Consider the following 25,949-nt stretch of genomic DNA (forward strand, 5'->3'; position numbering starts at 1 on the left):
CTTTAAATGTAAAAACTCATTCTTGCTGGTAGAAGTGTGAAATTGTGTGAATGCATCAATGCGCTGCATGTTATCTCAGCTTGCATTAATTGAATCAGTTTACCAAAAATGTAAATATTGCAGAATATACAGACTCATGCTACATAACTTAACTCCATTTCATGCTGAATAAACTAAATTATTAATGTATCCTAAATGGAAAACGAATCTTTAGATCTAGATTTTGACTCCAAAAGCATTTTATTACACACCTCACTACTGGGCACTTTCACCACCTTCCTTCCCAGACCAATTTTCAGCTTTAAGTGCTCTCGCAATTTGAACGACAATTACTCATGCTACACTGTACCCAAATGAAATTTTAGTTTTGTTGACACAAATAGAGCTTTCTTTTGGTGGTATTTATTCATTACTGGATTTTTTATTTTTTGCGATAAGCGTAAAAATGCAAAAATTTTAAAAACAAAAATATTTTCTACTTTGTTTTAAAAGAAAAATGAAATAAAAATTTGTCATACATTTAAGGCCAGAATGTAATCTGCTACATGTCTTTGGTAAAAAAAAAAAAAAAAAAAATCCTGATAAGTGTATATTAGGTTTGTGTGAAAGTTACAGACCCTACAAGCTACCCCTTTTTGTAAAGAGGACAGTCCAATGTATTTAGTAAGAGGCATAGTGAGTTTTTGAAGTTGAAATTTTTTGCCCCCAATAGTTTTGAGTAATGAAGAATTGTTTTATTTTTTTTTCCCCCCCACAAGATTGTCATATTAACAAGTTATTTCTAACACATGGCATAGATAAACTTGCAATTATACCCCAAAATATATTCTGCTACTCCTGAGTATAGCAATACCACGTGTGAGACTTTTCCACAGGCTGGCCACATACAGAGGCCCATCATCCAAATAGCACCGTCAGGCGTTCTTAAGGCATTACACATTTCGTGAGTACCTATCACATTTTTGAAGGCCCTGGAGCACCAGAACAATAGAATTACCAACAAAATTACCCCATTTTAGAAAGAAAACTCCCCAATGTATATTCTACGAGGCATTACGAGTCTTCTGAACATGTCTTTTTCCACAAGTTTTTGGAAAAATGTGGAAAGAAAATGAAATGAAAACGTATTTCTAGTTTCGAGGTTAACACATAGCAAATATTACACCCGAAAATACATTCTGTTACTCATCCTGATTATGTGAGACTTTTCCACAGCCTGGCCACATACAGAAGGCCCAACATCCAAGTAGCACCGTCAGGCGTTCTAGGAGCATAAATTACACATTTCCTGACACCCATCACATTTTTGAAGGCCCTGGATAATTTTTTTGCCACGTGGACAGATGTGCACATGATCCCTGGGACAGATGTGCGCAGATGATTCCTGGGACAGATGTTCACTGGGACAGACGTGGCAGGCACACTACAGGCATATGATGTTCGGCAGATTAGGGACTGATGTGCAGCATATAATCACTGGGGCAGATTTGAGACAGATGTGTGACAGGTGTTTTTACTGTGTTGGGGACACTAGCTAGGTGATTTAAGAGTAAAAAGCAGTAAAAATGCTGTAAACTCACTAATCCCTGGCTGGGAAATATAAACCCCTGAAAGAGAAAAATTAGTCTCTTTAAACCGCAGCCTGCAAAACCTTACGGCCAAAGGATGCATCCAAATATGCCAACAAATCTACCCTGTAGAATTTTGGAAAAGTATGCACGGACGACCAAGTCGCCGCCTTACACACTTGAGTAACAGAGGCCTGATGATGAAAAGCCCAAGAGGCACTCAGCGGTCTGGGAGAATTCGCTGTCACAGGGAAAGGGGGAACCTGACCCTTCAATGAATAAGCATGTACAACAGTCTGCCCAAACCATCTGGATATAGTCGCAGCAGACGCAGCCAAACCCTTACAAGATCCCTCAGTAAGGACAAAGCGCGTCTGATTTCCTTAAGGACTCAATGGCCGACCGGTAAACCCTGATCACCCGAACCACATCCAGAGAGTGCAAGGCAATTTCCTTGGGATGCTTAGGCTTAGGACAGAGTGAAGGCAAAACAATGTCTTGATTAAAATGGAATTCAGACACCACCTGGAAGAAAAGACATATTAGGTCAGAGAACCACTTTATCTCAGTAGACGACCAAATAAGGCGGACAGGAAGCCGCCAACTCAGATACTCTGCGGGCAGAAGTAATAGCCACCAAAAAGGCAATCTTCTGAGATAACAAAAGGCAGACAGGTCCCTAATATTCCCAAAAGGAGGCTTTTGAAGAATAGACAAAACCAAAGTCAATCCCAATGGAGGCAAGAGGGATCTTCTCGGAGAAGCCATATGATGCACCCCTTGAATAAAGGTGCGAAGGTATAAGCAGCGAACGGGTGTTGGAAGCATATCGCCAAGGCCTACACTTGGCCCTTGATTGTGCCCAAGGCCAACCGATGCTCAACTCCTTTCTGCAAGACCCTAGTCACTAAAAAAAAAAAAAACACGGGAGCAATTTTTGCGATTCACACCATGAAATATACATCTTCCACGTGCAATGATAAATCTTTCTGGAAGTTGCTTTTCTAGCCCTCAGCAGAGTAGGAATCACAGGCTTAGAGAGACCTCCATCTCTCAGCACCTGGCCTTCAACAGCCATGCCGTTAATCCCAGCGACTATAAAGCAGGATGGGAGATCGGCCCCTGAGACAGCAGGTTCTCGCTCAGAGGCAACCGCCAGGGAGGCTTGACGACCATCCAGGTCGACCTCCGGGGTCCTCAGAATCTAGGCCACCTCCTGTGCCACCCGATCACCCTTTGTGCCCCCTTGATGATTGATGTAGGCCAGAGCCGTGGCGTTGTCCGATTGGATCCGAACCAGGAGACCGCGCAGCCAATTTGTCCAATAGAACAGACAAAGCTTGAAAGCTCTGGGTACCAGAACATTGATCGGTAAAGAAGACTCCTCTGTCAACCAGACCCCCTGGGCACAGAGGTAGTCCAGCACTCCGCCCCAGCCCGACAAGCTGGCATCAGTGGTGATCCCCCTCCACACCAATGGTAGAAAGGACTTGCCCCGACTCAGGGCAGGCGTCTGAAGCCACCAATAGAGCATTGACTTTGTGAGTCGGTTCAAACTTATCATTTTGTCTAAGGACTGTGGATCCTTGTTCCACTTGACAAGGATCTTCTTATGCAGAGGCCTGGAATGAAACTGAGCAAATGGGACCGCCTCGAAGGTCGACACCATCAGACCCAGAGCTCTCAGGCACGTCTGTAGAGAAGAGAGATCGCTTTCCAGCAGCAACCAGATCTCTCCCTGCAACTTTGTACCCAGGAATAAAGACCCTTACCACAGAGGAGTAGAGTTAGTCCCAGGTAATACAGTCACACCGACTGGGTCAGTGCAGATTTTTAGAAGTTGATGGTCCATCCAAACTCAAAGGGTTTGACGCGCCCAACAAGGCTGGGTGAGAGTTTGCTCTCAAAAAGGAGATCATCCAGGTATCCTAGGATCGCAATCCATCTTATGTGCAGCAATGCCAACACCGGGGGACAAAACCTTGGTGAAGACTCTGGGAGCTGAGGCAAGACCAAAAGGGTAACGCCAAAAAATTGAAACGCCACCACCGCAAAACGGAGATACCTTTGTGTCCCCAGTATATAGCAATGTGCAGATACGCATTTTTGATGATGGAGCCTAAAAAATCCCCCCGATTTGAATACGCTACTACCGCCGAAACTTCTGCACCCGCACAAAGCAGTTCAGAGACTCTAGGTCCAAATAGGACGCACCTTGCCCTCTTTCCTGGGCACCGTGAACAGGTTTGAATAAAAAAAAAAATTTAAAAAAAACCTGAAATTGTTCTTGCGGAGGAACCGACACAAGGACTCCTTGTGCAAGGTGGTCCTGCACTGCCTCCCTGAGATCCTTCAAGCGAACTGGAGACAGATGAAGATTTGAGGAAAAGAATCTGTCTGCTGGCCCAGACTGAAATTCGATCTTGTAACCTGAACAAATCTGTTTGTGAACCCATTTGTCCTGGATCAAGGACATACAGGGTTCCTGAAAGAAACGCAGACGTCCTCCCACCCCAGAAACGGGTGAGGGCACCCCTTCATGCAGAAGAGGATTTGTCCGCCGAACCGGACAGACTGGTCTTGAGCTTACCCGACCAAGCCTTTTTTGCTCCCTCCAGAGGCCCTGAATGGTTTACCTTTCTCTTGTGCCCAAGGCACGAAAAAACTGCCTATGAGCCGTGAAAGGAGGGCTCCCGCCTACCATGGGGCGCCTTGCCTTTGGAGGATTGGGGGAAGAGTACAATTAACCCCCCCCACCACCACTAAGCCTTTTATCAATTCATCCAAGGAGTCTCCAAACAAAAATCGCTCACCCAGTAAGGGGTGATCTGTTAAGGGCTTCTTAGAAGCCTGGTCAGCCAGCTCTTAAGCCACACCATGCGACAATCAGCTTGTGCACATGCGCCGCCATTGTTAATCCACAATATCATGAAATTCCTTGGGACAAGAAAAACGGCTGACCCAATTTCTGGGCTTTGCGGGAGCCAAAAAAAAAACAAAAAAAAAACTACCTGTGTTCCTGACTGTAGGGGCTCATTAGTCAATTGTAAAGTTAACCTCACTGAACAAATCAGTGCTTCCAACATAGCGCGATCCCACGCTGCAGCTGAGGACAGGTCCTCTTCGCCATCTGATTGCGAGGACAGAGATCCCTTAGGGAGGGGGTTGTCAGAGACTGATATGGTTGCCACGGAGTCAGAAGACAGAGAAAGCAGTGGCCGTTCTTGGCTAGCAACTTGTTTCATGACTAGATCACCCTTTAATGCCAGACTATCCAATGCAGCAGAAAGACACTATGGACTGCGAACCGGACGTACCGTCAGTCGCACTGAGGGGGTCTGATGGAGAATTTACCGCTTGGGATCCCATTTTGCAATGTTACCAAAAAAACGTGCACTGCCTCCTTAAATTTGCGATGGCAGTCTGCACTGCCTTATCGAGCTGTACAGAGTCACCCTTTAAACAGTAGCAGGTAGAGTGCGCAGGGAATGCCCAGAAATGACCCCCAATACTGTACCACCTCACAGAGGAACCAACAACATCTGCAGTATGGAGAACTGAGCACAGGAAGCGATGTCACAGGAAGTAACATCAATCCACAAGAGCCACACCAGAGATCTACCTAAAAAGACCCCACAGGATAAGGTACCGCTGTATACACCCCCCAACCCCGGGCGTCAGGCGCCAAATATAGTGCCCCCATGCGGGGGCAGGGAGGTCAGGGCCAGAATCCTGATAGGCCAGAGGGATCTTTTAGGAAAACAAGGTCCTACTATCCCCAGGAGTGGGCCCACATCTCCCCCTCCCCTCAAGAAGCCACTAGGGACATGGGTGGCTCAGTTTACTCTCCATACCATGGAGAGGGTGGGCTCCGCTCCGGACATACCATCTCCCACCCTAAGTGGGGGTGCTGCCAGCTGAGGGGTACGCTGTGACTCAGGGTGTTCCAGGTCGTCACGTCCCAGCGAGACATCCACTCGCAGGCTCGTCCCCAAAAGGGGGCTCTGTCGTGGCGAGGCCTAGTGCGGGACTATAACCTGCTCACGCATCTAGACCAGGCTGGGAGCCCTTAAGAACCTAGATTATCCAGTGTGTAACCTTAACCAGCATTGCTTGTAGATCACCAGGAGGATCCCCCTGAACACTGAGTAAAAGATAAAACCCCAAATATTCTTAAAACGGGGAAAAAAAAAAAAAAAAAAAAAAACTGAGCCCGAAATCCCAGCAGGAAACCTAGGTCCTACTCCCTCACTAGGCAGAAACAAACTGTTTTGCTGGAGCAGGGCGTGTGGGGTTATGCCTATAGGGACAGCCCCGTGGGCGTGGTGAATTTTTTTTTTTTCCTGCCTAGTACTACTCCTGCAGGGGGCAGCATAACCCAATGTCCTAAGTAGTATGAGAGCTGCGTCTGTCATTGGACGATAGAGAAACAATGATTTTTATCCACCCTGTTGTAAGCCCTACCCGAATTCTCCTTGCTGCAGTATAGAACATCTCAGGTTATAGAAATGAGAGGAAGCTGTCCTGTAGTCCAGCGGGAGTGAACTTTAATAGAACCGACACTTGGGATTTTAGAGCAGCATAGGTAGCACTGTCAGCTCACTACAGAAGTAATACATGCACATTGCCCCATATTTAACTGGGTTTTTGAAAGGGGGTGGGTTAAAACAAACCATAAGCATTGCATTTTGATGCAAGGTCTGCTTTAACTACACAATCATGTGCAAGGAAAATAGTATTTTTGTCTTACCAGTAAAAACAGTTTCCTGGAATCCTATACAAGACACAGGTCCTTCCCCTCTGTTCATTATGATCTTTTTATTGCTTATTACTAAACTGAAGCTAGATGGGAATAGGACAGGATGCAGCTTTCTTTTTTCCTGATGATAGCTGCATACAACCCACGATTTACAAAAAAAAAAAAAAAAGGAAAGATCCAGTGCCCTGTACGCAAAGTAGTGGAGTTTACTGGCAAGCCAAAGATAGTCTTATTTTTAACCCCTTCCACCCCAAGGGTAAGACAAAGGTTAATGCCCAAGCACAATATTGCAACTTGACATGTGTAACAAAACTGTACATATCGTCACAACTACTTTGTGTATCCAGGTGTATTAAAACTTGCTTTTTTTCCCAGGACAAATTGGGCTCTCTTTTGGTGGTAAATGGTAATGGATATCTCCCGATTTTGATTTAAGGAAAAACTTGCCCAAAATTAGGGAATCGACCCATTATCAGTGTGGCCCGATTATCACCTGCTGATATTGCCTCAAGTGGTTGTACTGGAGTGATGCCTGCAGCTACAGGCATCGATACCATTGTTTAGAGCAGATAGTCAGCCTTCTTGTAACGACAACTGATGCAGCTGAGCAGCCGCTTGATTGGCATTACAAGGAGTGGGAGGGGACAACCCCCCCGCCACCACCTTCTGCGGCTGGCCTGGGTCTCCTGTCCTACTAGAAAACCCGAGCGACCAGCCAGCATGTCCAATAAAAAAAAAAAAAAAAACACACTTTAAATGTGCAGAATATCAGCACCTAAAAGCTTTTGGCCTGAAGGGTTGCCGGATAATTGGTATTGGCCCTGCAAAAACGCTATCGGTCAATCCCTTCCCAAAGTAGTAAAAAAAAAAAAAAAAAAAAAAAAAAAAAAATATTATATTTTTTGCTGTATATTTTATTACCAAAATTTACTACCAAACAACCCCTCAAAACAAAATGCTCCTGCTCCTGACGATTGCAGCGATATGTGTAGGTTAGTAGTTTGTACCAGTAGTAGGGCCCAGAAAGTAGTTTTTTTTTTTTTTTGTTTTTTTAATAATGCATTTTCAGCATTAAGGTAGAAAACCTTCCAGCACCTTCCCCCTCCTCCCATCCCTAAAGACTTACCCAAGTCCTGTCTAGGTCCAGCGCTGTGCCCGGCTGCAGCTTTGCTCTCTTCTTCCCACAGAAAGCTCAGACATGGGTGCCCCCTCAGCAAGCCATGTGCACTTGGAGAAGTGGTGCAGTGGAAAGCGCCAGCAGGGGACCGAAAGTGAGGATGTAAGCCACTACTTGCACAAAAGCAAGGAAGTATTAAAATAAATAAATGACTTGTAGATCCACATTAATTTGGGTCTTTTATGTCTGCATATAGTTCAGCTTTAAATGTTGTACATAATATGAACCAAATTGTTTAAAAAATAATGTAGCACACAGACACAAACATTTAATAGGGCAATCTCACCTTACTTCCAAGAAGTCATTATCTCCCACTCGTTTGCGCACTAGGTAGTCTCGTACTCTGCCTCCAACCTCTTGGTGCTCTCGCAACAGGATCATATCAGCACCAATCTGTTCTGCCATGCTAGCTACTGTAGCAACAGATGCTTCCATATCACCCTCATTTAGCCCATATTCTGTACCATCTGAAATAAAAAAAAAAATAAGGTAGCTTTGGAGGGGGAAAAAAAAAAAAAAAAAAAAAAAAAAAAAAAAAAAAAAAAAACTCTTAATGCTCAAATTAGAGATCACATTGAAAAGGATGGTGTCTAAAAACGTACTAGTTTTGCTAAATAATATTTTGACATGCAGGGAAAATGAATCAGTGCTTCAAGCAGGTTCCTAAAGCAAAAATTATTTTTTTCCCCCAGTTTCTTCAACCCCTTTGGAGCATTTTTTTTTTCTCTCTTTTTCAAATTCTTTAAAATCTGTATTCTGGCTATAAAATTACTTAGAGAGTAAGTTCACGTTTGGAAAAGGTTACATGTTCTACCCATATTTAGGGTGGAACATGTAACATATTCAAGCTCCTGCCTTCTCTCCCCCAGCCGCACAGCATTACCCCCCTCCCTATTACAGCAGGCAAAGGATCTTTTCTCCGCACCTGCTGTGAAAATTTAAAAAGTGTGGCGGTGCGGGGCTCTGCCCACACAGCCACATCATTCCTTCACAGAATTCTATGAATGAACGAACAAACAAACTAAAAGTACCGGCGGACTTTGCGGCCCACAGCTTGTATTTCTCCATGAACTGCAAGGGCACTGGTGAGAGCTCTCGCAGTCCATTTATTCCTTCTGCCATTCAATAAATGTCTGCATGTACAGGAGGTAAGGGTAGATAGTGTACTCCAAGTCTGCAGAATCCAGGCAGATTGTGCATGCAATGCCGAACAGGCTGCAGAGTAACAAACAAAAAACATTGAATACAAAATTTTAACCAATAACGTGCATTTTTGGAAAAAAAAAAATTATCCTTTAAAGCAGTATTAAACCCCAAACCAAAAATATATTGCAGCGTTCCAATCCTAGATGTGAAATTTTTTCACTAAAAGAATTTTAGTGCACACAAAACACTTAGGCTTCCTTTTTTGTTCAAAATAAAAAGGCAAAGGTAGGGTCACAAAAATAGATGCCATATATTTCAAACCTCAATATTGTGTGTGCCTGTGAAATGGTGAAAGATTTACAGTAACACAAATCATCAATAGGCTACACTTTAAAAGCATTTACAGTTCATTAGATTCCAGTTGAACCATAAATAAGGGACCTAGAATTATTGCTCTCACTCCAGCTTCCATGGTGACAACCATTGTGTTGCACAATCGTTTACATACACATGAATGCCCCACATGCATCTTTCCATTTGTATGTGTGCATGGGGTAGTTCCAAAAAAAAAAAAAAACGCTAAGGTTATTGGGTACCATACCACAAATCTGTTTATGCTCGATTGTCTATATGTATTTTGTTCGGTTTCTTCTCAGGCTTCATAATTCTAAGTCTATATATTACGGAGCATATATATCAGGTCTGTAACGATGGAATGCTGCATATTTGCTGCTTTGGAATTCAAAATGTTATACTGTATCTCAGTTTCCTACGCTTCCCAAGCATTTGGTTTACTGTGTCAAAGTTTTAGATCTTTTTCAATTAAAAAAAAAAAAAAGAAGAAGGAGGAAGAACAATCTTCTCCCATTTGCAATCCTGTTTGTTGCGGTCCGGGGCTCCTGGGAAGATCTGGAGAGCATGGAGAACCCCCAGGGATGCCAGCTGGTGGTAGTAGGCTTGTGACGGTATCAGATTTTCATGCTGCGATTAATTGATTAAGGTTTTGCCACGGTATACGGTATTATCACGGTATTCAATTATTAAATTTAAATTATTAAATTTCTACCTCACTTGAATTTCATTGCTGAATTTAGGGGCTTTGGTTCACTTATGCACATTATTATATAGTCAGTCAGTACAGACTCTGTGAACCAGGCCTAAAATAGGTCATCAAGCAGTGTCTGGCCTAACTGGTGATAACTGGTCCTGGCGCTCGGCTCCGATCCAATGGCCTGGTCATTAAGAGGGCAAATCCTTGTGGTCAATAAGTGGTTAAACCTGAAGGAGGTGTTATTTATAAATTAATTACTTTACTATTGCTTTAGGCCTGGTTCACATATATGCGGGTTGGCGGTTCACATGTATGCGGGTTGGCGGCCCACATTTGCACAGGCATAGCAGCCCATTGATTTGAACGGGCTGCTATGCCCTCATTTTCCGCAGAAAAAAGGTGCATGCAGCATTTTTTTTAAATTCAGTGGCCTTGAAATCCATCCTGCTTTTGCACCATGCGACTTACCTGCAGTTCCTGCTCTGGCAAGCTTTCTGCGTTTTTTGTATACGTGGGCACGGCATTTAAAAAACAGTTTGCGTGTGCAGCAACTGCAGGTAAGTCGCATGGTGCAAAAGAAGGATGGATTTCATGGCCACTGCATTTTTTTAAAATTCTGCATGCATCTTTTTTCAGCCGAAAACGCAGGCATAGCAGCTCAAGCCCATTCAAATCAATGGGCTGCTATGCCTGTGCAAATGTGGTGCCCCAACCCGCATACATGTGAACCAGGCCTAAAGCAATAGTAAAGTCATTAATAGATAAAAACACCGGTCCTCCTGCAGGTTTAACCACTTCTGGACCGCAAGGATTTGGTCCTTTAAAGACCAGGCCATCGGATCAGAGCGCCAGGACCAGTCATCACCAGGTAGGCCAGACACTGCTTGATGGCTATATAATAATGTAATGTGGGCTGCTATGCATATATATATATATATATATATATATATATATATATATATATATATATATATATATATATATATATATATATATATATATATACACACACACACACACACACACACGTGCGTATATATATATATATATATATATATATATATACACACACACACACACGTATGTATGTATGTATGTAATTCTATCTGCAGAAACTTGCTTGTATTAGCAGTGTTTCTGTGTCTGAGCCCTGGAAAAAGCATGTGGGTGTGTGCTGAGTGGGAGCTGTCTGATTGGTTACAGGGAGGAGCTAAGTCTCTCACTCTAGGATCATATTACCAGAGCTGTTTCTATTGAGTGAGTGAACTGTGAGTGAATGAGTCATCCAGCTCACTGAAAATGTATCAATTCTAAAGTCAGGCAGACTTGAGGAGCAGAGAAACTGTGTATTTTAAAAATGCCACAATAACAAAACCGTGGGTATGTAATACCGCGATATATCGAATTACCGAAAACCGGCATATGTCTAGGTGGTAGCACAACCAGCGAGTCACGGAAAAGTGATTGGGCAGTCCACATCTTTTATGGGACAGCCAGGAGATCGCTAAACAAAACCGAAAACTAGTAGCAGTCCCGATATGCTTTTATCTCTTCACACTCTGCACATACTAGACATAGAGGAGGAATAATATTTATGGGGTTTTTCAACCTGAAAGCAAAAAAAAAAAAAAATAAAGTCAGCAGCTGTAAATACTGTAGCTGCTGACTTTTAATAATAGGATACTTACCAGCCCAGGGATCCAGCGCTGTCGTTCCCCAAGCTGGATCTTTGGCAAACCTCTCCTCAAATCACAGTGGCGATCCAACCGGAATGGGATCTGGTACCTGTTAAAACCTCATTGGGTGATGTTCCGCTTTAACTAAATTAAGTTAAACAAGCAATTAAGTTGGTCAACCAAAGGAAAAAAATGCCTAAGCCTAACAAACACTTGAGTTCAGTAATAGGAAGCTAGGACAATTGAAGAGGTCCATGAAAATTTAAGCTAACTGGAAAACAGTATCTTTAAAGTTAATGTATGAAAGGTTACTCATGCACTACAAAGAGTTTGAAATAAAAAATAGTCTCACAGGAATCAAGGGAATGCTCTCAATGCCCAATTGATAAGACAATCAAATCATTCATGTGCTATCTAATTCGTTTTCCAACAGATATTTCTGTAGTGTCTCCACACACACAATTCAACAAAACAGATAATATTGGGAATTAGCTCCACACCAAGTTCTAAATAAAAAGGTCAGCGATATGCAAAATATATATAAAACCATATAATGTGTATTGGCATTCAAGGAAATATTTCAAAATTGTGTTACCTTTCAATACTATATAACACCACATCCAAAATAAACCAACATCCAAAATAAACCACCTCTACATAAAAGAAAAACCTTAGTTACTTACCGGTGACGGTATTTCTAAGAGCCTTTCAGGACAGCACCTGGAGAGAGCGCAGCTCCACCCAATCCACAGGAAACACTGCAAATAAAAACTCCTCTTCCACCATGCCTCAGTCATATAGTAGCCTCCGACATGCTGGAAAACATAAACTACCACAGGTTAAACATTTACAAATTATATTATAAACAAAACCAAGGGGGGGTAGCTGCTGCTGTCCTGAAAGGCTCTTAGAAATACCGTCACCGGTAAGTAACTAAGGTTTTCTCAGATCGCCTTTCAGGACAGCACCTGGAGAGGATAAGCGAGTAACTTACACTTAGGGTGGGACCACTGCCTGCAGAACTTTTCTGCCAAAGGCTTGATCCTGAGCTGACAACAAGTCCAACCTGTAATGTCTAATAAAGGTTGAATAGCTGGACCAGGTAGCTGCCTTGCAGATTTGATCAGGCGAAGCACCGGCCCTTTCAGCCCATGAGGTTGCCACAGACCTTGTAGAATGCGCCAAGATGCCTTCTGGAGGTTCTTCTCCTTGAGCTACATAAGCCTGTTCAATTGCCCATCTGAGCCATTTGCCTAAAGTGCTCTTTGATGCTTTTTCTCCTATACGGGACCCTGAGAAGATGACAAATAATGCATTTGTCTTTCTAAATTCCTTAGTTACCAGGAGGAACTGAAGTAAGCATCTCCTCACATCCAAGGTATGAAAGGATTCTTCCCGAGTATTACTAGGAGTTGAGGAGAAAGTTGGTAAGACAATTTCTTGTGATCTATGAAAAGATGAAGCAATCTTTGGAAGAAAGGCTGGGTCCGTTCTTAGGACTACTCGATCTGCAAAAATTGTCAAAAAAGGGTCTGAAATTGAGAGGGCCTGGATCTCACTGATCCTCCTGGCCGAGGTTATTGCTATCAAAAAGATAGTCTTCAAAATTAAATTCTTCAGGGAAGCCTCTTTTAAAGGTTCAAAAGGAAACTTAGTCAAACCTTGTAACACAATGGTCAAATCCCATTTGGGAAATACTTTAAGGGCTATTGGCCTGTTGCGGGCTAATGCCTTGAAAAAACGAATGATTAGAGTCTCTTGGGACAAAGTCTTTTCGAAAAAAACTGAAAGAGCCGCTACTTGCGTCTTTAAAGTACTTGCTGCTAGTCCTTTCTCCATTCCCTCATGGAGGAACTCAAGCACTGAAATTAAATTTTTTAATTCAAAATTTTTGCTGGAACACCAAAAGTTGTATATTCTCCAGACTTTCAAGTAAATATCCCTAGTCACCTTCTTCCTGCTGGAGAGAAGGGTGGAGATAACTTTTTCTGACAGGCCTCTGGCTCTCAAGATGTCTTCTTCAGTAACCACGCTGTCAGTTGTAAGCGGTCCAGTTCTGGGTACACTAGGTTCCCCTGTGTCAAAAGATCTCTCCTGTACGGAAGTTTCCAGGGAGGTTCTGAGGCAAGATTCAGCAGGAGGGCGAACCAAGGTCTCTTTGGCCAGTAAGGTGTAATCAGAATCAAGTTGGTCTTTTCTTCCCTGAACTTTTTGAGAACCAACGGAATCAGTTGGAATGGAGGGAACGCGTAAGACAAACGGAAGTCCCATGGATGGGCTAGAGCATCCAAGCCCCAGTCCTGATCCTCCCTGTGTAGGGAAAAGAATCTTTGGACTTTGTTGTTCTGTTGACAAGCGAACAAATCTATTTGGGGAAGACCCCAGACTTCCACGATCTGCATGAATACTTCTTGATTCAGACTCCATTCTGATTCCAACACCTTTTTCCTGCTCAGCAGATCTGCTAGAAGGTTTTGTGACCCCTTCAGATGCACCGCTGTCAGAGAGGCTAGATTTTTCTCCGCCCAGGAGAGTAGCTGTATTGCCAGATCTGATAGCTGTCTGCTTCTTGTGCCTCCTTGCTTTGACACGTAGGCCACTGCTGTCATGTTGTCCGACAGAACTTGCACATGATGGCCCCTGACTGTCTGTTGAAAGGACCAAAGACCCAAAAGGATGGCTTTCAACTCCCGCCAGTTGGATGATTTCCTGGACTCTGCTTTGGACCATGTCCCTTGCATCGTCCGGCCTTCCAGGTGGGCTCCCCAACCCCACGAACTGGCATCCGTCGTCAGACGTTTGTTCGTCTGGAAAGTCCATTGCAGACCTTCTTCCAGATTCCTGGAATTCCTCCACCACCACAGAGATCTCTTTGCTTTCGTGGAGATTCTGATGGATTTCTCCAGATGTTCCGGGTATGACCAACTCTGCAGAATGTCTCTCTGGAGAAGACGGGAATGCAGTCTTGCCCACTGCACTGCAGGGATAGCGGCTGTGAGCAAGCCCAAAGCTGCCATGGCCGACCTGACAGTAACCTGATGATTGGTTTGTAATCGAGCAACTGCGTTCTGAGTCTTCTCGATCTTTTCTTGAGGTAGAAACACCTTCTGGAGGACCGAATCTATTCTGTATCCCAGAAATTTTATCTGCTGAGATGGAATCAAGCTGGATTTCTCCAAATTCATGAGCCACCCCAGACTCTCTAGGTGGTCCTGAGTCTCCTGAAGGTGTACCAACGTCTGGCTCTTGGACTCTGCAAAAATTAACAGATCGTCCAGGTAAGGGACAATTGAAATACCCCTCAGCCTTAATGGCTCTAGGGCATCCGTCATTACCTTGGTAAACACCCTTGGAGAAGATGAGAGGCCAAAGGGGAGGGCCCTGAACTGCAGATGCCAGACCGATTCCCCGAGATTGACCGCCAGCCTTAGGAATTTCTGGCACTCCTGATTTATTGGGATGTGCAGGTAAGCGTCCCTCAGATCCAAGGATGCCATGAAACAGTTTGGGGACAACAGTTTGGTCACTGAATAAATGGTGTCCATCCTGAAGTGCTTGTACCGAATTGATCTGTTTAGGATTTTCAAATTTAGGATCATTCGGTACTTGCCTGAGGGTTTTTTCACTAGAAAGATCTGAGAATAAAACCCACGGCCTTGTTGCCCCTCGGGGACTTGGATAATCACTTCCTGTTGAATCAGCTCTTGTAAAAGAGACATCATTGAGGAAGCCTCTTCCGGATCCCTTGGAAGGGGAGTAACATGGAATCTGCTTGGAGGTGTCTCCGAAAACTCCAGTTTGTATCCTTGAGCCACTATATTCTTTACAAAGGGGCTTGCGGATACCTCTTCCCAACGTGGGAGGAACCATAACAGCCTTCCTCCCACTGGAAGACGGTTGTCACTTGCTTTTATTGGCCTGGTCAGGTGGTCTAAAGAGGACTCCACCTTTCCCTTTATGGGAGGTCCATCTTGATCTCTGATCTTGTTCACGACCTCTGTTGGTTTGTTGAACAGAACGAAATCTCTTCTTAGGAGGCGATTTCTTTTTTGACGGAAAGGCCTTCTTCTTATCCGCCGTTCTGTCAAGAATTGCTTCCAATTCAGGCCCGAAAAGCAAGTCACCGGCAAAAGGTAAACCACAGAGTTTCACCTTAGAAGCTGAATCACCTGTCCAGGTTTTCAACCAGACCGCCCTCCTGGCAGAGTTGACGAGGGCTGCTGACCTGGCAGACATTTTGATAGACTCAGCAGAAGCATCGGCCATATATTTTACTGCCTTTAGGAGCAGCGGAAATGAATCCAGGAGATCTTTCCTTGCTGTTCCAGCTTCCACATGCCCTTTAAGTTGTTCGAGCCAGCACTCAAGATTTCTGGCTACCACCGTGGAGGCCATGGCCGGCTTAAGGCTGGACGTAGAGGAATCCCAAGCCTTTTTAAGGAGAGAATCTGCCCTTTTATCCATGGCGTCTTTCAGAACACCCATGTCCTCGAACGCCAAATCCGTGCGGCGAGACACCTGAGAAAAAGCAGCATCCACTCTGGGCTTCTTGTTCCATAGGTGCGCCGTATCCTCTTCAAACGGAAATCTCCTTCTTAGGGATTTAGAGAAAAAAGGGGCCCTCTCTGGGTCCTTCCACTCTTTTTCAATAGATTCCGTAAGGACTTTATGAACAGGAAAAACGCTGCGCTTTGTCTGTTCAAGGCCCTGGTACATTCTGTCATGAAGTGAAACTTGCACCTTTTCTTCTGCGATTTCCAACGTGGTGTAAATCGCTTTCAGCAACTCATCAACCTCTTCCAAGGATAATTTGTATCTGGAAGAACTAGCCACCTCTTCCTTCTCTTCCTCCTCTGAATCCCTGATGGAACAGAGAGCACTCTCCCCCTCATCTTCTGAATCGCTTGACACTGCAGACTTAGAAGTAGACGGCTGGGAAGATGTACCACCCGTTTGTTGGGAATCTGATAGAACTTGTGGCGTCCTGGATAACAGGGAACGAACTGAGGACAAGGTGTCTGGGAGTTCTTTAAATGAAGATATGAATTCATTATTCTGCTGACTAGACTCTTCCTTCACAAGGTCAGCAATACATGCTTTACAAAGTGGCTTCACCCAGGAATCTCTGAGTGGATTCTTGCATGAAGGGCATTTCCTTGATGCTGGGGCTCTTGTCTTCACTGTGGCTTTAACCTAGTAAAGAAAAAGCCATCATGAAAGCCCAATAACCACTATAAAAGAAAACCACCACCTAGTGATTTCTTGCAAGGGAGAAAATCGTGACCCACACCAAAAAGGATCAGAAGAAAAGACTCCCAGATGCATATATATCCTGTTAGACTGGGAACAGTTACTCAGTCTACAGGGCAGGCTCCAAAGGAGGAAGGAAGAAACCCCACAATAAAAGCTCACACAGTAAAGAAAAAAAGAGGCACCACTGCACCTCTCCTACCTGAGCTTGGCCGGCGCTGGCGGTGCCTGCTTCCACCGTCGCTGCAGACTTTTCCTCCATGTTGTTGAAAAGCGCAGCTTGCTGGCAGATCTCTCCATTTAAATACCGCTTCCCGCGTCCTCCTCTGTGGACCGGAAGCGGAAGCGCCGACCTCGTGACCTGCCTCTGACCCCTGCGTGTATTGCGGTTGGAGCAAACGCCGCCACGCCCCCACCGGAAGTCCCGTCCACCGGAAGTGACGCCGCGCGTCCCCGGGATCAGAGTCCGAAAGTGCGGGAGATTCGAATGCCAAAAGCGGCTCCCCGCCCGCCGACCGGCCGAAGCGCGGACCTCTGACGCCCGGACCGGATCCTCCGATGGGTTTCAGCTCCCCTGAGCGAACGAGGTGAGAGGCTCCGGAGCATACCCCCTTTGACACTCCAGGGAGGGGAGCTGGGATGGTCTCCATGCTGAAACAGCAAACAAAAACTGGGCAACAAATCCTTCTCTCCCCCTGGAGAGAGTGCAGCCCTTCCACATAGCTCCTGCAATGCTTCCACCATGGCGGAGGAAACACAAATGACTGAGGCATGGTGGAAGAGGAGGAGTTTTTATTTGCAGTGTTTCCTGTGGATTGGGTGGAGCTGCGCTCTCTCCAGGTGCTGTCCTGAAAGGCGATCTGAGAAAATGGGGATAGTCGAGAATGCCTACTAGGAAGTGAATCCAAATGTTCAGCCATATAACCCAAACAAGTATATAAAGTGCTTTCCAATTTAAATACAAGCTGCAGTGACACTTCCAAATACTTGACTTCACTCCATGCAATCCACCACTTTGCAAATTGGCTGCTCACCTGAAAATTCAATAAAGAATTTCTAATGAATCAATATTATCTCGATCCTAGATGTAGCCCTCTGAAGTTTACCGATACAGATAGATATCTATCTTTCTCAGATAGTGTAGTATTTCTTAAAGAGAATTTAAAAAAGTATCACTTACATTAAAAATAATCACTCAACAGCAAGTGTGGGAAACCGCAGGGTCTTACAGGCAAAAATCACTAACAGTTCCGAACTTCTGGTCTGGTCCACGACAAGAAGGGATGTCACCCGGCTCCTCCTAATGTGTTGCGTCACAACACGTGACTCTCACCCTTGAGAAAGTCACACGTTTGTGATGCAACAGTTTGGGAGGAGCCGGTGACGTCACTTCTGGTCGCGCCCGAAACCAGAAATTCGGAATGGTTAGCGATTTTGCCTGTGTGACTGCGTGGTACAAATAGTGAATCTTAAGCCCCGTACACACGTATCGATCGGCCGTCTTTTGTCCAGGGCTGTCGTGTGTTGAAAACTGCAAAAGACTGCACACGAATTTTGTCGGCCAACAACAGCCGACTGCAGAAGTGATGTCATGTGATGGTTAACTTTCCGTGTGTTTTTTCTTTTCGTCTTGCTAATCTAATGTCTGTCGGCCGAAATCTGTACTGACTGGCGAACAATCGGCCGTTCTGGTGTTGGCCAACAAAAATTTTAATGCCTGCAGGACAGATTCTGTTCGGCCGAAAATGCGCTGTCGGCTGAAGGAAGCATCATACTAACAAGCCTACAATCGGCCGATCGGTCGTCGGCCGAATATTTACGGCCGACAATCGGTACGTGTGTATGGGGCTTAACTTCCTAAAAGACTCTGTAGCTGCCAGGTACACCCTAATCACCGAACCACATCCAGGGAATGCAAAGCAAATTTCTTAGGATGTTTAGGCCTGGGACATAGTAAAGGCAACACAAAGTCTTCATTCAAATGGAAATCAAGAGACGACCTTTGGAAGGAACAACGGACAGGGACGAAGAACCACCTTATCTCTGTGAACCACAAGGTAAGGTTCAACGACAAGACAACGCCGCCAGCTCCGACACCCTGCGCGCAGCAGTAACAGCCACCAAAAAGACAACCTTCAGGGGACAACAAGCAGGAGAACCTCCTGAATATTTTCGAAGGGAGGTTTCTGGAGAACTGACAACCAAAATTTAGGTCCCATGGCGGCACTGGAGACCACACTGGTGGAGTCAAGTGTCGAACTCTCTGGATAAAAAAAAGGTACGCACCAAGGAATGTGTAGCCAATGGACAATGAAAGAAAACTGCCAAGGCCGAAACCTGGCCCTTAATGGTATCCAAGGCCAGGCGCTGCTTAACCCCTCTTTGGAGGAAAAGGGGGGAACCCCAAGAGACTGCCACCACGCAATGTACACTATCGTTCAAAAGTTTGGGTAACCCAGACAATTTCATGCTTTCCATGTAAACTCACACTTATATTCATCAAATGAGTTGCAAAATGAATAGAAAATATAGTCAAGATATTGATGAGGTTAGAAATAATAATTTTTATTTGAAATAATAATTTTATCCTTCAAACTTTGCTTTCAAAGAATTCTCCATTTGCAGCAATTACAGCCTTGCAGACCTTTGGCATTCTAGCTGTCAATTTGTTGAGGTAAACTAAAGAAATTACATCTCAAGCTTCCTGAAGCACCTCCCGCAAGTTGGATTGGTCCCTGCTCCCACAACAGCTCAATAGGGTTGAGATCTGGTGACTGCACTGACCACTCCATTACAGACAGAATATCAGCTGACCGCTTCTTCCCTAAATAGTTCTTGCATAGTTTGGAGGTGTGCTTTGGGTCATTGTCCTGTTGTAGGAGGAAATTGGCTCCAATTAAGCGCTGTCCAAGGGTATGGCATGGCGCTGCAAAATGGAGTGATAGCCTTCCTTATTCAAAATCCCTTTTACCATGTACAAATCTCCCACTTTACCAGCACCAAAGCAACCCCAGACCATCACATTACCTCCACCATGCTTGACAGATGACATCAAGCACCCCTCCAGCATCTGTTCACTTGTCCTGCGTCTCACAAATGTTCTTCTGTGTGATCCAAACACCTCAAACTTAGGTTCATCTGCCCATAACACTTTTTTCCAATCTTCACACCGTTGTAGGAAATCTTCAGTGTCTTGGCAATTTCTCGCATTGGAATAGCCTTCATTTCTCAGAAGAATAGACTGTCGAGTTTTAGAAGAAAGCGCTCTTTTTCTGGCCATTTTGAGAGTATACCCACAAATGCTGATGCTCCAGATACTCAACTAGCTCTAGCTCAATGGAAAGCCAGTTTTATAGCTTCTCTAATCAGAACAGTTTTCAGCTGTGCTAACATAAAAAATTGCACAAGGGTTTTGTAATCATCAATTAGCCTTTTTAACACAATTCGCTAACACAATGTACCATTAGAACACAGAAGTGATGGTTGCTGGAAATGGGCCTCGGTACACCTATGTAGATATTCCATTAAAAATCAGCAGTTTCCAGCAAGAATACTCATTTACCACATTAACAATGTCTAGACCATTGGTGTCAAACCTGTGGCCCTCCAGCTGTTGTGGAACTACAAGTCCAATCATGCCTCTGCCTTTGGGAGCCAAGTCCCATAATGCCTTTACCCTTGGGAGTCATGCATGCAACTGTCAGTCTTGCAATGCCTCATGGGACTTTTCTTGCAATGCCTTATGGGTCCTGTAGTTCCATAACAGCTGGAGAGCCACAGGTTGGACACACATGGTCTAGACTATTTGATTTATTGTTATCTTCATTGAAAAAAAAAAAAAAAAAACAGTGCTTTCCTTAAAAAAAAAAAAATAAGGACATTGCTAAGTGACCCCAAACTTTTTAACAGTAATGTTACAGTGGTCGGCTTTCTAATGATAACCGATGTGGCTCAGCACTCGACCACTATCACAGGGAGTGGACGGCACGGATTCCCAGGCCTATATAAAACTCTATATACTGTAGCAAACAATATAATCTGTACACTTTTTATACATTTTATAAAATTCATGCTAAAAAAAAAAACAAAAAAAAACACAACATTTATGAACATGTGTAGTAACTATCAACATACCAGATCCTTGACCAATAACATATATGGTCTCCCCTCGTCCTTCATCCATTCGCTCCCGTAGCTGGCGTAAAAGGCTGTCATACTGCTCTGCACTAGGGCTAACCAAGACATGCTATGAGGGGAAAGAAAAAAAAATTAAAAATAAATAAATGACATAACACTGATAAGTATATCCTGAAACAGGCTTACTGAAAACTAGACTGCAATTTTTGTTGGTTATATTCTGTGGGATTACATTTTGTTTTTTTTTTTGTTTTTTATATAAATCTTTATGTCAACATTTTCATAAACAGAAACACGAGTGAACAATAGAGAGGAAAAAGATAAAAGGTAATAAAACAGATGTGCCTTGGGGTAGGCATTGTCCATCAAAGACCTATGGCTTGGATGTAAAGCAGCTGTGCAATGAAATAAACATGTGGCCAGTACAGAGCGTCAGGAGCGAATAACCAAGGGCAACGGTCCCGTTCAATCTAAACAATCCAGTCACTATATGCAGCGCTCCTACTGGCCCTCACAACTCACCAATTGTTAGGTCCAGGCGAAGTCAAGGAAATAATGAAAGATGAGGACAAAAGGAGATAGGAAGGGGGGGGGACACCCAGCACATTTTGTTGTTTTGGAATAGTCTTCACTCTTAAAAAAAAGTCACAATAAGCGTATTTTGATTTGCTTGCCTTTCTCCCTCTCTACCCAACGATAGCGAGTGACCAGCAGACATCGGGTCCACCGGTCACACGCACCGGCTTCGTCGGGTACGAGCGGGGGCGGGAGCGCGCCTCCGGCGGCGCGCCCCCTATTTGCTACCAGGCTAGTGACGTACCGGTACGTCACTTTGCCTGGGAGGGGCTGACCGCTGCCGTATATAGTCGGTCGGCAAGTGGTTAAGAACCAATAAAAAAAATGAAGAGAAGGCTTTTTATCTTAATTCGTAGAATGCATTAAGATAAAAAAAAAAAAAAAAACCTTCTGCCTTTACAACTTAAAGTCTTACTTTATTAATGCCCCATGGAATTCTGTAAAAGGACACTGTCAATCCTGAGAAACACTGGGTTCTCCTCACGTATGCGATGGAGGATCCATGGTACTGTCCAGAGCTGGAAGAATATCCATTGCTGATCGGACAAAACATCTGTTTTGGCAAACCCAAAAAGGTGGCACAGGAGACCAAGGTTCTCCAAAGACAGCCCTCGATGCTATAGAAACAAAACCCACAAAGTCTGATAAAATAGCTGAGGACTGGGGGGGGTCTTCTGCAAGGTAAGAGAAAAGGATGTCTTCCCGTATGCCTTAGCCCTGGTTCACACCTATGCGTTTTATTTCTGCAGAAAACATATTACGGTTCATTTAACATGGTTTCCTAAGGAAAGAGTCAAGGATTTTTTTTTTCAAACGCAAAACTGTTTTGTTTTTTTTTGTTGCTTTTTTTGGTTCTATAGACTTCAATACGAAGAAGCTGTAGAAAAGCATGTAGTACGTTTTTGTCGCGATTTGCTTTTTTTTAATCCGAAAATGATAAGTGTATGGCCAGCATGGGGTTTGGTTCACACTTATGCAGGTTCTCTTTTGATTCGTTTCTTCAGTGCCTTTTGCGTCTTTCGCATGCAAATTGCAGCAAAATCACGTGTGCGAAAGACGCAAAAAGCAAAGCAAAAAGCACCGCAGAAACAGATCAATAGCAAACTGCATAGGTGTGAACCGAGCCCTATGCTGGCCATACACGTATCAATTTTCGAACGAGAATATTCATCCGAAAAATCTTTGTACAATCGCTGAAAGAACATCTTTTAAAAAAGGTCACTTGCTTTTAACATTCAGTTTTAAAATGATTGTAGTTTCTGAACGAAAACCACATATACTGTCTGAAAATTCCTTTGACCTAAAAACAGTGTATTTTTTTTAATCCAAAATTTGATTAGACTGATGATATTTACCAGATTTAACCTCTAATAGTATATACAGTATATCTATTCTGTCCATGGGCGTCCGCCGAACTTTCAGGGGGGGCATCATTTAAGGTCACCCATGCTCTGCCCCTTTTTAACAAGGTCATGAAGGGGATGGGCTTAGTCATACTTATTTTGAATATTTACTTTTAAAGGGCAAAAAACGGCAGCATTTATTTTTAAAGCATTTGTTAACCTAAAAAAAAAAAAAAAGATCCTGTTCCCCTAAAGCATGTTATACGGCACAGTACTTGTGCTGTGTAATTTGCCCCCCACCCCGTATCACCAAAAATACTTGGCTGATCCTGCCTGGTTATGTCCTCCCCTCTGTAAATTGACCACGATATACCATGGCTGCCGAACCTTGACACAGTGATCAGTTAATGTGCCTCCGTCATCCGCAGCCCACCTGTCGTCCTCTGTTCTCTCTCCCTCCTCCCTTCCTGCCTGCTCCTGTGTAAGTGCCCCTCCTGCTGCTGTAGTTTCATTAAAGTTTAATATCCTACAGTCTGTTAATAATCCTGTGTACCCGTGTATGCGTTTCATAAAAATAAGCCATTCTTTACAAGTTTTCAGAGCGCCAATCGCTGCTCACGTGACCCGTCGCCTCTCCCCTCCTCTCCCCCTCCCGACTGACAACAGCGAGGAATCCTCGGCCCCACCCACTGCAGGCAGCTGTCAGGAGAGGAGAGAGCTGACGGGGTCACGTGAGCGGTGCTCTGCACTTGGAAAACTGGTAAAGAACGTCTTATTTATTTATTTTTTTTTTTTAAAACAGACATGGGAACACAGGATTATTAAACAGACCCGACAGGATGGTATAAAGTGGCTTAACAACCACTTTAAAAGGGAAGTTGAGATTCCGGGGGGGGGGGCCCTTGCCCCTACCTGCGGACACCCATGCTTTGTCTGTTACTCTCAAGAGTGGATTCGAAATTTTGCATAGAGATATTTAGAAATAAATTGTTTGTTTTTTTTAAACTTCACATATTGACTAAACTATACACCACACTTATTTTAAGGGTTATTTTCCCATCAAAACAAGAAAAAAAAAAAAACCCCCAAAAAAAACGGTCAATTAATCGATTAAGAAAATAATCATTAGTTACAGCCCTAATGCAATACCGAACGCAGTATTTGTTTGATATAGCAGTAATTACCGCATTGAGCTGGTAGCTAAGGAGCAGACGGGGAAGCCGGTCGCCGGATCCTTACCCAATGGATCATCAGCTGTTAGCGGGATGAAGGCTGGCTGCCTACTGTAGGCTCCGCCGCCTGACATTTCTAATATAGATAAGGCAGGGCTCGACAAACCCCAGGAGCCAGGTCAACATGGTGACTAGAAATTTCATCCTGGCGCCTGGGCTTGTCAGCCCATTCACTGCCGGGGGTTCCAGGCTGCAGCGTTCTGAGAGTATCTCTCTCTTATGTAGCCTAGAGCGTGCGCTGATAGTAACCCCCTCCCCCGTCCCTCCACACAGATGGTAGAGGAGACAGAGCTGGTCAGCTTCTCCTCCTCCCGCCCTCTTCTCCTGTGTTGTGATCCCAGATGCACATGGAGCCACCAGGGCTGGTCAGATTGTGGCTTCAGCAGAGAGCAAAGGCAGACATACAGTAGCTACATATATCCTGGAGGGGGTGAGAATAAAATACCAATCCTTACAATCTGTCTCTCTTTGCAAACCTCATTCTGCTTATCTGTCTTACAGTTTTGTTTCTCCTACACTGCTGTTATCTGCAACTGACTCTCTGGCAATTAACCCTCTCCTCCACTCCCCTCTGATGCTAGGGGAAGACTTTGCTTATCTATTCTGCTTCATTTAAGTGCTGCTTATCTAAATGGTTAAATGATTAACTCTTTACAGCTTAACATCTGCACTTTCTGCAGGATTTTGCTTCTGGTATGAATGGCATTTATGCCTGCTTGTATATCTGGTTACCCTTCATAGCTACCTGGGCAATATATGGCTAATGCTGCCTTCTGACATGAAGAAAAGTGTAATTTCCGATTATAGATCAGTGAATTTTACTGTCCATCCTGCTGACTGCATTTAAGACGGACGGATATTTCCTTTTTTTTTGTGCGTGTCCGTTTAAGTACACGTCTATTCGTAGTGAACAGTGAGTGCAGTTTGCTGAAGAGGCCAATGATTTTGCCCTGCGTCCTTATGATCTATCCAAACTCTGCTGTGCCTGCTCCATTAGGCCCAGTCTATACTCCACACACAGACCAGACACACAGACATTCTGTGTGTATTTTAAGATGTGCAGGACAGGTGACAAATTGGAGTACATGCACACTAGAGGCTGGAAAATTGGTGAGTTTAAACACCCCCTCTCCCCTTGACAATTGCACTAATGCCCCCTCTGCTGCTCTGAGTCTCTGATTAAAAAAAAAAAAGACTGCCACTACTCTGAAAAGCAATCAGCATACAGATTTATTTTCAGAGACAATTGACAGGATGTGAGGAGGCGATATGTCACCATAAATGCTGCAGCACAGACCCTTTTATTTGAATGGGTTGGGTTCAGTAGTAGTGGGTTGTAATTCTTGAGAGTAGGTGCATAAATGATGGCAGGCTTATAGAGGCTCCAGTGCATTACTTTGCCCAGAGTCCCATGATGCTACCAAGATGGCCCTGGATGTGTGGGTGGAAAGTTCTAAGCCCAACAGCCAGAAATGGGGGGGGGGTGAAACCTGGCTCCTAACTTTAGCTGGCTCCTAGATTCAAAGCAAAATTTGTCAAGCCCTGAGGTAAGGGGTGGGGCCACCTGGCTATGTCACATGGTGGTCCACCAGGTGACAGCACGGTGGCCCCGCATCTTACCTATATAAGAAATGTCAGACAGCGGAGCCTGCAGTGGGCAGCCAGCGTTCATCAATGGTGGGAGCGTCTTGTTTATTTTTCCAGACGGCATGATGGTAATGGATTTACACTGGGGGGGGGGGGGAGACAATTTTTTTAATAAAGGAATTGTGTGTTTTGTACTTTGTGACACTTTTTCGATGAATGGGTAGGGATACTAGGTACCAATACTCATTCACATGGGGGGGGGGGGGGGGGAAGCGAGCGAGATCTGGGGGGCCAGATTCAGATTATCACCCTGCCAACAACCACCAGCCAAGGTTGTTGGGATGAGGCCCTTGTCCCCATCAACAAGGTGCCACATCTTAAAGGGCATGTGGCCAGGTTTGACCTCGTTTGTCCCGTCCCCTCCATTTCCTGACCTGCATGCTCGGA

At 44.4% G+C, this 25,949-nt stretch overlaps 2 protein-coding genes across 2 annotated transcripts in view; both read right to left on the reverse strand.

Annotated features, from left to right (window-relative positions):
- GTPBP1 (GTP binding protein 1) overlaps positions 1–25,949 on the reverse strand; it is a 119,780-nt gene that overhangs the window by 79,565 nt on the left and 14,266 nt on the right. Inside the window, exons 2-3 of the mRNA XM_082266120.1 lie at positions 20,762–20,873; positions 7,791–7,971 (exon numbers count right to left, since the gene is read on the reverse strand). Of these exons, the coding sequence (XP_082122246.1) occupies positions 7,791–7,971; positions 20,762–20,873 (293 nt within the window). The remainder of the gene's footprint in view (positions 1–7,790; positions 7,972–20,761; positions 20,874–25,949) is intronic.
- Positions 11,306–16,093, reverse strand: LOC309561639 (lamina-associated polypeptide 2, isoforms alpha/zeta-like; the record flags this gene model as incomplete). The annotated part of the gene is made up of 2 exons (XM_082265636.1): positions 11,306–11,310; positions 15,373–16,093. The coding sequence occupies 2 exons, from the start codon at positions 16,091–16,093 to the stop codon at positions 11,306–11,308; spliced, it is 726 nt and encodes a 241-aa protein (XP_082121762.1).

Source organism: Pelophylax lessonae (genome assembly GCF_965119305.1).
Source record: "Pelophylax lessonae genome assembly, chromosome: 8".
Lineage (NCBI taxonomy): Eukaryota > Metazoa > Chordata > Amphibia > Anura > Ranidae > Pelophylax > Pelophylax lessonae.